Genomic DNA, 11914 nt, shown 5'->3' with positions numbered 1-11914 from the left:
CCTCCCGTTGGCGCGGAGCCCGTCCCGGCGGCGGCTGCCCCGGGGGGGGGGGGGTGGCCGCAGCCCCGCTGCTCGCCGCGGCGGAGCCCCCCCCGCTGCCAAACTTTGCAAAGTCCGGCGGCTCCGCCGAGCGGGCGGCGGTTACGGCAGCGCCGGGCGGGGGCGGCGGCGGCGGCGGCGGAGGAGGAGGCGGAGGCGGAGGGGGCGGGGTGCGGGCCGGCGGCGGCGGCGGAGGCAGCATCAAAGAGCCCCGATTCCTGCCGCCTGGGAGCCATGCGCCGCTGTCTGTAATGTCAGCGGAACAGGAGAAGGACCCCATCGCGCTGAAGAGATCCCGAGGTACGGCGGGGGGCGCCCAGCGGGGCCTAACTCCCGTCAGGGGGGGGACCGGGATGCGCGCCCCGGCCCCGGCCCCGACCGCCCGGCCCCCAGCCCCGGGCCGCGCCGCGCCGCCCGCGGCTCCCTCACGGCGCCGGGGCCGGGGCCGGGGCTGAGGCCGGGGCCGGGCGGGAGCCGCGCTAAGTTTGCACGGCGGGGCCCGGCCCTGCCCCGCGGGCTCCCGCAGCCTCCGGGCCTGGCGAGGCGCCGGCAGCCCCGAGCAGCGCCGCGCTGCCCCGCGGCGGGAGGCGGGCGGGCTGGCGGCCGTGCGGTGCCGCTGCCCATTAGTATGCAGCCCGCGTCCCCGTGCCGCGAGGGGAGGCGGCGGCGGTGCCACACGTCCGGGCGAGAGCCCGTGAATCGCCCTCGGGTCTGCGCTCCCCTGCCCCGACCTTGCCGGCGCGGTCGGTGTTAGCCGGGGTTTTGTTTTCGGCTCGCTGGGGAGCGGAGCGAGCCCCCTCCGGGCTCTGCCCCCGTTAGCAGTCCCGCTGTGCGGCTCTCGGCGAGGTTTGAGGACGCGTTTCTTTGAAATGCGCCAGGAGAAGGGTGGAAACGCGATATCCCCTCCGAGTTGGGCTGCGCGACTGACTTCAGGGCAGCGGCACATCTCCTGGCGGAGCGGCGCTTGGATCCTGGGAGCCCTGAAAAGCAGGAATGCGGCTCGCAGTGAAATCACGGGAGGTGGTGGAGTCGCGGAGTTGGGGGAAAAGCATGGCAAAATGATTCTGGATGGCATTTCTTGCTTCTCTTTTCTTCCCCTCCTGCGTTGCCCCTGGAATTCTATTGTTCCTGGCGTTTTAGGCTTTATGCGGGTGAGTAAGTGGGGAAAGGTGGGGATTCTGCTCTCCACGTTGTCGCCGATTTACAGGTCCCTTCTCTGAAACTGCCGTAGTAACAGCTGGGTTGCAACCTTGAGAATGGGAGATTGAAAATATGCAGCAGAGTTACAAAGGGGACTGGGATTCATTAGGATCTGCTCTCAAGCCCTGATTCTGCAAATATCTAAGCCTGAACAGTTTCATGTGCCGGAGTTACCCGCTGAGCTCCACGCGATTACTGCTTAATATCACAACTGTTCACGGGATCAGGGCAACAGAATAGGCTCACCAAATCTGGTTGAAATTTGACTCTTTTCAGTTTTCTGTCCATAACGGAAACTATATTCAGTCATTTCTAATACTTGGGAAAGCCTTCTTACTTCGAGCGCTGTTTAAAGACTGTAGCATCTGTCCTGTGAAAAGCTAGGCAGAGGCTTGTCAGTGACCGTGGAACTACTCCATAGTGTATTTTGCAGTATGTTAAGTATGGCATAAATTATACATAAAAATCATAATCTCTGAAGGTGCAGACAAAACTGCAAGTTGCGGTTCTCCTGATTAACATTGAAAGCGTCTGTCTTGTGTGTGAAGTCAATGGGAATGTGGGATTTACTACTTCTGCGCTGCTCAAATGCAGATATGTTGCTGAATACATGCTGAAATACATTTCATCTATAATGTAAGAGGGAAATAGTTATCAGATGTGTATTTATCTCTCTAAATCCATCCACGTATGTGGTGTCCCAGTCAAAAGGATTGTAATTTTTCCTGCAAAATTAGTCTCAGAAGGTGAAATGATTTTTCTTTCACCCTTAGTGCAAATATCACAATGTCCAAGATGCTCAGTACGCGTTTTAATGAAAAGCCTGTGTGGCAGGTACCAGAAGTGACTTTCAGCAAAGTTTATTTTGGCTGCATGAAAATGACCCTTATTCACTCTTTTTTTGGAGGTATGCTAGTACTAACATTCAGTTTCCTTTCATGGATAAATTAAATCATTATGAAATCCACAGGGAAAATGTAAAGTTGTGGGGCTAAATTAAATCATTGGCCTCACACAGCGAGAACTGAAAATGCAAAAGCTTTGTACGCTTCCAGCCGTAGGACTCAGTCCTGCAAACCTAGGCAAATGACTGGCTTTACCCATGTGAGTAACCCCCGTGGAAATTGGTGGAGCTTACTCACCAATTTCTCTTATTAGAATTCTAAGGCTTATATGCGTAAGTTGTTGAAAAACGAGGTCCCAGAGAGGGAACTTGTATGCAGTTTTATATAGTTGTAGCTTCTCTAAAACAAAGCCGCACTCTTGTATGGTCCACAGTTATCTACTTGATTGTAGACTCTAGTAATTGCTGTGCTGCTACTTGTTGAAGTTAGTTAAAAGATATCTGGATGTTTGTAACATTTTGCTATCAGCAGTTAACACTGTTTATATATTGAGAGTGTGGGACCATGAAGAGGAGTTTATCTTATGCAGTTAGGAGGAAGGGTGGCCACAGTACAGTCTCCCACTGAAATGTATGCTAAGCGTGTAAGAATGCAGGAGAAGAAGCTGATGGGAAATGCAGAGACAGTTCTGAGCAAGTAGTTTATCAAGAAGATGACTTATAGGGTTGGAATTTCAAGGACATTTGTCAACTTTATATAAACTTTATGCTGTGATCATTTAGTATCCACAAGTCATGCGGTTGCAGTGCTTCATTGCTTGCCAAGTGTATGCAGGATTTTATATTCTACACCAAGGCAGTAAGGATTTTTTTTTTTTTCCAGAGTAATCCCCAGTTGTTCTGATGATTGGTTGTACCAGCATGTGTTCTGCTCAAGCATGAGTGTATTTTGGGAACATGATCATGACTTCATGCCCTAGTCTCTGAAATTCAGACTTAAAATTTGCCAGTAATGATAGGTGTAGGTTTGGGATGCCCAATTTCATACCATATGGATGATGAAATGTTTTGGGAATTACGTATATGAAAAAATGAGATGAAATTTCTGCAGTAACAGCCAAAGCCAAAAAGAACTTATTAGAGCCCAAGCAAGATTCGTTTTTTATTTGAGGTAGGACTGGTAGTTTCCTGAAACCTCTTAGGTCAAAAAAAGTGCTGGGGGTAGAGGGAAGGCAGGGTGTAGGAGAAAAAGAAAGGAAGTGCTCCATGTGAAAAGTTATTGCAGAGGATGGTTACAGGCCTCCTTTGACTAGAGGTATTGAAATAACTACTGGATATTTTTGTTTGTGTACAGTAGATCTAATTCTTTCCTATGTGGGAGATTTTGTGTGATGTTACTGCAGTCCTAAAGCTGGTGTAGCTGTCTGCCGGGAATACTTGCCTAATGCGGGGCTGGTGTAATGTCACACATTATGTTGCTTTGCATAATGCTATTCATAATTCACAGTTATCTTCAGGTTGCCTTTGGTGATGAAGACAAACCCATGTGTTCAGCTATATGCCTGCATCTTGATTAAGTTTGACTTGTGTTCTGAATTTGAGTTTTAAACAAATAAAAGCAATTTTTTCATCCTGGATTGCCCCAGTCTTACTGTTCCATGCTGTTGTTATCTTTTTATTTTATTTTTATTTAAGTAAACAAGCTACTATCTTAATGAGTCTGGGAAAAAATGAAGTAGCATAGAGCTTCTTAATGTAAAAATATTAAAATGTGTTGCTTTTGTGTCACCTGAAAGCAATTTCTATACTTTGGCTCGTGGTCACCTTTGCATTCCCAAATGCTGGCACATCCATTGAATCCCAGGAAGGCAAACCTACTGGGGTAATAAGGAATCTGCTAGAATCTTTTCTTTTTTGACTACAGTCTTTTTGTCTACAGTAGAGTTTTAAAAATGAAAGCCATGATTTATACAGCTTTGAGAGCTTGTCCCACTCTTGAGGCAGAGATGAGTGCCAGGTGAAGTACAGATATCTCTTTGTATTGCTCGGAGTGGAATCAGGTGATCAATGACATGAACAGTCTTTACTTCTATTTGTGCCAGAGCAGCCGTGCTCAATTATACTACGAGATTTCTGCAGAATAAGGCAGTTTCACCTAGAGCCTCTCTCATTTTTGGCAGGTGTCTTTTTGATTAAGTCTTGCATTTAGAGAAATTCAGATCTGAAAAACTGGAGATCTGTCTAAACAATATGGCACGTTTCCAGTGGCTTTCATTCACACATCTACTGCTGTTTGCTTTTTCCTTCATGGCATATTGTAAGGTACTGTTGTGTGGCGATACAGTGAGTTTGATAAATGCCGTGTCTGTGTAAGTTAAATAGGATGTGAATATTAGCATGGCTTTAAGCAGTTCTTGAAGAAGTTTTATGCTTTATGCAAACAAATACTTCTGACTGGTGAAGCAGAGATATGAAGAACCAAGGGACTGATAAATATAAAATAAATGGAAAGCTTTATTCAGACTGTAAGGAGCATGAATGGGATATTCGAGTAGTAATAGAGTCAGGTAGCTGTGTGCGAGGTATGCTAACTTTTACCTCCAGGTATTTGCTTCCTGAGGATTTACAATGTAGGGCACCAGAATTAATGCAAGTTCATGATTTGTGACAGATATCTCTTGCTATGGCAGGCAGAGGCATATGTCTAAGAAAACTAATGCAGAATTGCCCTGATTGAAATTTTGTAGGTGGTGACAGTGGATTGGATGGGTTAGGAGGACCAGGAGTACAACTCGGAAGCCCTGATAAGAAAAAGCGCAAAGCAAATACACAGGTAAATTCCCTTTGATTCTTTTGATTTGTTAATACTCAGATGTTGTTTGCTGGAACAACTGTCTTGCTCTGTTCAGAATATCAGTCTATTCCCACAAATAGCGTTCACATACAAAATACTCTAGTTGTACTGTGAAGCAGGAATCTTCATTCCTTTGCTACCTTCACGGAACTTCATCATACTGGTTACTCTCACTGAAGTTACTTTAGGTCTCTGCAGGTTACTGAAGTCCTACAAAGGAAGGAGCGCAGTGAGACTGCAACGACTTGTGTTTTGTCATATGTATTTGATTCTGAGACAGGCTTTCTCTGAATGACTTTGTAGCCATTGGTAGAATCTGCACAGCACGAGTAGTTGTGATGAGACTAATTTTCTTCTTCCTCTTATTCCTATATATGTAGGTTTGTGGGCCAGTGTATCAGTGCAGTTTGTTAATGCTTTGACCAAACTCTTGGCATATTCCCCAAGTGGTTTTCAAGCAAAAGTTATCAGGCAGGTTTGGCTCCTTTTCAGTGAATCCTTGCAAACTGGCATTTCTATATAGTTTCTCTTACCAGAAAAGGAAGCCTGAATACAAAACATCTAAAGCAATTAGGTATCTGTAGTGCAGAATTTTTCTTTGTGTGTTTATTCAGCGTGGAGTGAGAGTATCTGTTACATTTTTACTGTCCAATGAGAGTAATTGTATTTATACAGGTCAAAAAATCACTTCTTGTTTGGCCTATCCAGAATCCGTTGAGATGGGGCTTTGTTTTTCTTAATTCCTGTTTTGTTTTCAAGTAGCCATGGCTGAACCTACTCTGAGAAATATCCAGCTAATTTCAGGGTTTCAGATCTCTCTACTGTTGGAGTTTTTTCTTGTGTTCTGGAGTGGCAATAACTGCGGGGGGGGCAGATTAGTTTCTTTTTCTTACCAGGCTCAAAACTTGATGGACAGCAGAAATTTGGAATGGGGGAAGATCTGTTCAGTCTTAGTTTATGAGTATGAGGCTGTGTTTTCTGAAAGCAGCTAGCACAAAGAGTTGAGGTGAGGGTGAACTAGCTAGGTGTTCTCACAGGCTGGTCTAGAATGAAATTCAATATTCAATGACATTTGAGCTGCCCCTGGGCTCTATTAGATGCTTGATTTTTGCTTTGTAACCAGGAATCCTTGTATTTTTTTACTTACTGACAATACTTCAGACAGACCACAATCACTGGATGCTCTTAAGGGACTCCACTGATACATAGGAGTCTGTGTATAGGAATTTTCTATATTCTGTGTTCTCTACAGTTGTTTTATTATTTTTTTTAGGATTATAGTAACATTGGTATTTTAGGTTTGTATACTCTCCTAAAAGTGGGGTGTCTTAAAAGATGTGTATACAGTAAACTGTACCCAAAATGAAACTAAGAAAATACTCTAAATCTGTTCTTCAGCACTTGGAAAAAGTTGTGCATGTGTTTGAATGCAACATGTCTTTCTGTATTGTTGCTTTTCTTGAGTAGAAGGTGAAGGGGGGGGGGGAAGTCATGCATTAAGTAGTGTTTTCAGAAGCATGGTTGTGCAACTGCACAGTTCCTGAAACAACACTGAGATTACTTTAAACCACTTTGTCATTTGGAGCCCTAAATCTTCTCTCCTCTCCCCCACTGAAATTTCAGCTAGCCTGGCAGGGTACAGTGGGTGAGCTGTACACAACAGCTGAACTGTTCTTTTAGCAGTAGTGCTGCTAATCCGGGACCTTGTGGTTGGTCTCCCTTGCAGGGACATAGTGAAACTAATTTAAATGTTGTATTTAAAATATTTTTAGGGATCATCATTTCCACCTCCATCTGAATATGCTCCACCGCCGAATCCAAGCTCTGACCACCTTGTAGCTGCAAATCCATTTGATGACAACTATAATTCTGTGTCTTATAAACCACTTCCTTCAGGAAATCCGTATTTTAGTAATCCCGGTTATCCTGGCTTTGGAGGCTATAACACTTTCAGAATGCCACCTCACATGCTGCCCAGAGTGTCCTCGCCATATGGTGGTTCTTACTCCCTCAGAAACCAACCACACCCCCTTCCTCAAAACCCTGTGGGAATGGGTTTTAGCCGACCTCACTCTTTCAGCTTTGGCCCACACGATAACCCAGGTTTTGGGAATCAACCACCATATAGCAGTGGTCAGATAAATCAAAATGTCAGTATGCCTGGTCAGCATTTCAGACCAAATCCTGGTGAGAACTTTGGCCATTCTGGACAGATACCTCACCCTGATGTGCCATCTAACTTTGGTCCTGGAAACAATCCAAATTTCCCAAATTCTCAGCTAGAATCGAACCATTCTTTTGTTCCTCCGCCAAACACTTACAACCAGGCAAAATCATCAGCACAAAAGCAAGACTTTAATCAAGGTGCAAGCAAAGCATCCAGCCAGAACACTGCTGCTCATCAGCATCATCACAGGACAGAGGACATTGTGAGTCAAGGTAACAGTGACCTAAAGAATGTCACACGAAACAATGTGGTAAATCAGGATAATAGCCATTCCAATAGCGCTGATAACACCAATGCTGGCCATTCAAATGGGACGCAGAGTAAGTCCCGCCAGCCTCGAGGTACCGCTGAAGGATGCAATTCTGAAAAGAGCAGCAAAACTCCCCTTCATCCCAGTCGTCATGGTCACTCGTCCTCTGAGCCCGTCTATCCATGTGGAATCTGTACACATGAAGTTAACGATGACCAGGATGCCATCCTGTGTGAAGCCTCTTGTCAAAAATGGTTTCATCGAATCTGTACAGGCATGACTGAGTCAGCGTATGGCCTTCTTACAGCAGAAGCATCAGCAGTGTGGGGCTGTGATACATGTATGGCTGACAAAGACGTCCAGCTAATGCGCACAAGAGAGACTGCAGGACCACCCGCACTGAATACGGATGGCTAACAACATAAATTGGTCGTGGTTGAAATACTTGCTCCGAAGATTTGGTTGCAAATTGGGTACTTCACTTTCTGCAGACAATCAGTTGTGGTTGCTATCATCTTTTTTTCCCCCCAATCTGTTTTCGCTCATAAAGTTCCATCTCAGCTTTTGTACTCCTAGTTTTATGTGTGCAAATATTTTACAGGGTGGAATACTTCTTGTTTCTGATTAAACTGTAAAACATAACTGACAACTGATCAGAAGTAGAATGTGCATTGACAACTTTATTGAAGGCAAAAATGTGCCTGTATGAAGAGCCTCTCATTTGCTAGCATTAACATGTTACCGAACACTAGCATGTAATACTTGGTTTTAATGGTACGATGTGTGCAAGTACCCATTGCATTTTGTTTATTTTTTTGGTGAATGTCCATTACTGATATTCTTGCTATCTTTTCTTTGGTTATAGTGGAGATGGCATGGAGGAATGTGCAGTGCTAAAAGTTTTTAATTTTAGAATAAATACAGGGGATTTCATATGTGCTTTTTTCTTATTTTTGCAGTAGAGCATTAACATGATTCTAAAATCAATGATTTCATGCTTAGTAAAACAGTGAAACCCACGAAGTCTTACGTGGTATTTTCTTCAAAAGGCAATGATCTCTTCTCACCAAATACTTGCTTGCTGTAGGCTCTTACTAGGTCTTGCAGTATTGGAGATGGTTACAAACTATGATTACATTGGAACAAGTTAGATCGAGTTTACAAAGTCCAGTGCTTTAAATCTAGAGAATACCAAAACTAGGGTTGCATATGTAACCTTACTTAGTTTATCTTAAGCACATATATTAGGATATAGTCCCTGTGCAGTTGTGCACCTCTCGTTTATCCTGTCTTATTGGTAGTTCTAGTCTCCAGACTCAGTGCTGCCTGAAGATTGAGAAGGAATTTACACAGGGTAAGTTCTGCCCATCTCCTAGGGCTTTCAGATAGAGCCTGCTCGGTCACCCTGAGCTTACACAGTCCACTTGGCAAGAAGAAGGATGTGAGGCAACGGAATGTGCTTAGCACAGACTCTGAACTACAAGACAATTTCACCAGCAAAGTCATAACACTGAATTCCCACCACTGCCTCAGCCAGTCTTGCAACTTCATGAGGACAGAAAATCTAGGATGAAGACAAATACAACTCTCACGTCAGGTGAGTTTAGCTCACATCAGGAGCTAGCAAGCAGAAATTTAGCATTTTTTCTAAACTTGAGATCCTACTGATAAGTATGAATGGCACTAGAGCTTCACGATTGATTGTAAGAATTCTCTTTTTATATGGATAATTTGATCTTATTCTTGATTTCGGAAATACCCCCACTCCTTTTTTTTCTTTTTTTAATGTGGGGAAACATCTAGCCTTGAACACCTGGGCCTTAGCAGGGTGCTAAAGATGCATATGCAATTGAAAATCAGTGTTTCTATAGAGAAAAATGTTATTTTAACTTAATAAAAGGTGGTACTGTAACAACAGTCTGTTTGTAATACTCACCACTGTGCTGGGAACTTAATTGGTGATTGTTTGAAAACTAGATCATAAGCCAAACATTACAGGTACTGATCAGTTTCCTTAATGTAACAGAAGGTGTTCAGATCTGTGGTGATGAATGGTGTAGGATATGTGTGGTGTAGGAGCCTATGTAGAATATAAGCAGCTATATTTAAAGGCTCTTTTTATGGTAAGTTATGCAAATGACTGAAAAATAAGGCCTGTCTGCTACTTCACCATTGTGTTGATTTTTAAATGGGCTCTGCTGCAGTACTGTCCTGGGAAGATACTCCACAGATGTGCACAACTGTCCTTTTATTTTAATACTGAAAATATTTTTATACCTTTTTACTGGAGAAGTGTAGCGTTGCTCTCCTTTTCTGTAATGCCTCTCATCAAATGCCTCTCATGTTCAAAGTGTAAATGACAGTTCATATCTTGGGGATTTCTTGTACTGTGATGTAAAGAAGGTGTAAGGCAGATCCAGAGCTCCTGTTTCCAGCACTATTTGTTTTATTTAGAACAGAGACTAAACTTCGTCTTGTGTTGTTAGAGGTGTGATGGTAAAACCAACCAAACAAGGCAAATAAAAACAACAACAGAAAAACAACCTGTGTTACAAGAGTTGTCATCTTCGGTAGATTTCCTAATGACTGACTGACTGTTCAAATTTACTTGTGGTAGCTAAAGTAGGAATTAAACCAAACTTTGTTCAGATAAATTGTTTCCTAGAGGAACAAATCAAATCTCTGCACCAGTTTATACTGTGAAGTTTGTGGAGCTAGCTCAGACTTAGAGCAATGTAAATGAAATGAAAACTTTGCTCAGTGACTGAAAGTTCAATAGAAGCTCCCGTGATGATATTGTTATCCAAGTAGGCAGTTCACAATGCCCTTCTGACTGTGAGATGTTTGGGGCAGTTATTCTCAGATGTCCAGTTAATATTTTAACATTTTGGAGCAGAGGTACTTAAAATAGCCATGTAATTCTTGAAATCTTTTCCCTCAATCCTGTTTCAAGTTAGGCAAGTGTTTTGTGTATAAGTTAGCAAGACACTGTAAGAACACTGTATTTAAATTCTAAACTTCTACTGGAATATAATTTTATGATCCTTTAAATCATATATCTGTGAAACTTACTGTAACAGATTATTTCATTTTCTCTAAACTGGTGCCATGTTGGGCTTGTAACCCACTGAATTTTCGGTGTGGATTAACCTGCAAATTCAAGGCATTAGCAAACGACAGTTCAAAAACAAAGAAAAATAATAACAAGCAACAAAATCGAACTTGTTATACTGATCACAGAGACAGGACTGATTAGGATCTCAGAAAGTCATCTGGCCAATATATTTACCCTATTGATATGCTCTTGGCATACCTGGACTTTTTACCTAGAGAGTTATACTTTGTTTTTCTCTGCATGTATTGACTAGTAGTAGTTTAAGTATGCACAGGGAAAACAAAAATCATGTTTTATTAGTAAAGTACTAGGAAAATGTCAGCTGGTTAGAATTAGAAATTAGTTATAGAAGGGGGGGAGGGCTGGTTAGAATAGGTGAGGTTTTTTGTAATACTCTACATGAAACAATTTGTATTGAACTATCATGTGATTCTTTCATTATTAGTGATTTAGACTACTGGTGCTGCACACCAAAATATCGCAAAGATTTTGTAAGTCTTACAAACCTTAACATTTTGTGGGGAAGGCCTGAGTCCTTTTTAAATACCTTATCATGTTCAGAAATGCAGCCTATACTGCTGGAAATGTTTTTTTTTTTTTTTTCTTTTTTTCCCTAGGCTGAAATAACTAGGTGTAAATTGGCCTAAATTGCCCTTAATACTTAGTTTTTGCCATAGATCAGTTTTAAACAAGGAAAAAAAAATAATGTTCTCTTTGAAGTACTTCATTGCTGTTAGGGTGTGTATAGGCTAGAGAGCAGGTATCACGAATCTGGTTTCTGGCTGGTTCACTGATTGCTTTGAAAACTTGAGACAAACAGGTTGGCAGTTTGTGCCTCAGTTTCTTCTATCAGAGGACTGGACTGATGCTTATTTCTGAAGGGTGTTTAGAGGCTAATTATTATTTGAAATCTTCAGATAAAGGAGACAAAAGTGATAAGATTTTTCTCTGTTTAAAACAAAAATATAATGCTGGGGGCTCCTCAAAAATGAATATACTTTGTGACTTTTTTATTTTATTTTTTTTTGTCTAAGAACCGATTTTGTAAGTACATTTTTCAGACTTAGCTTCAAGTATGTGATGAAGTCAGTGGAACTGCATGCACGAAGTCAAGAATATTTCAGAGCTTTTGCAGTTCTGGGCCTCTGTTTATAAGCGAAATGCTTTTTATGGTTTGAGATTTTTACAAAATCAACGGTGTTCAAATGTAGCACCCCTTCAACATTTGTCTTTATTCCAATTTAATACAATAACACATCTGCATTAAATATGTCCCTTTCATTTTATATATAAACATTGCCTGCCAGTAAAAGTATTGGTGTAACATTATTAAAAGAGGAAGTCATGCTTCTTATCATGTTGTATGTGACTTAAATGACTGTTTC

The 11914-nt window shown here is 42.4% G+C and overlaps 1 protein-coding gene across 1 annotated transcript; it reads left to right on the top strand.

The window, feature by feature from the left end:
- Positions 1–223: 223 nt before the first annotated feature.
- Positions 224–10837, top strand: PYGO1 (pygopus family PHD finger 1). Its single transcript, XM_084293363.1, has 3 exons — positions 224–339; positions 4831–4916; positions 6710–10837. The coding sequence occupies exons 1-3, from the start codon at positions 291–293 to the stop codon at positions 7829–7831; spliced, it is 1257 nt and encodes a 418-aa protein (XP_084149489.1). The 5' UTR covers positions 224–290; the 3' UTR covers positions 7832–10837.
- The last annotated feature ends 1077 nt before the right edge of the window (positions 10838–11914 follow it).

The sequence above is a fragment of the Netta rufina genome (assembly GCF_964035555.1).
Source record: "Netta rufina genome assembly, chromosome: 11".
NCBI classification, from domain to species: domain Eukaryota; kingdom Metazoa; phylum Chordata; class Aves; order Anseriformes; family Anatidae; genus Netta; species Netta rufina.
The sequence above is the reverse complement of the archived record's forward strand: the minus strand, read 5'-3'. Positions and strand labels throughout refer to the sequence as shown.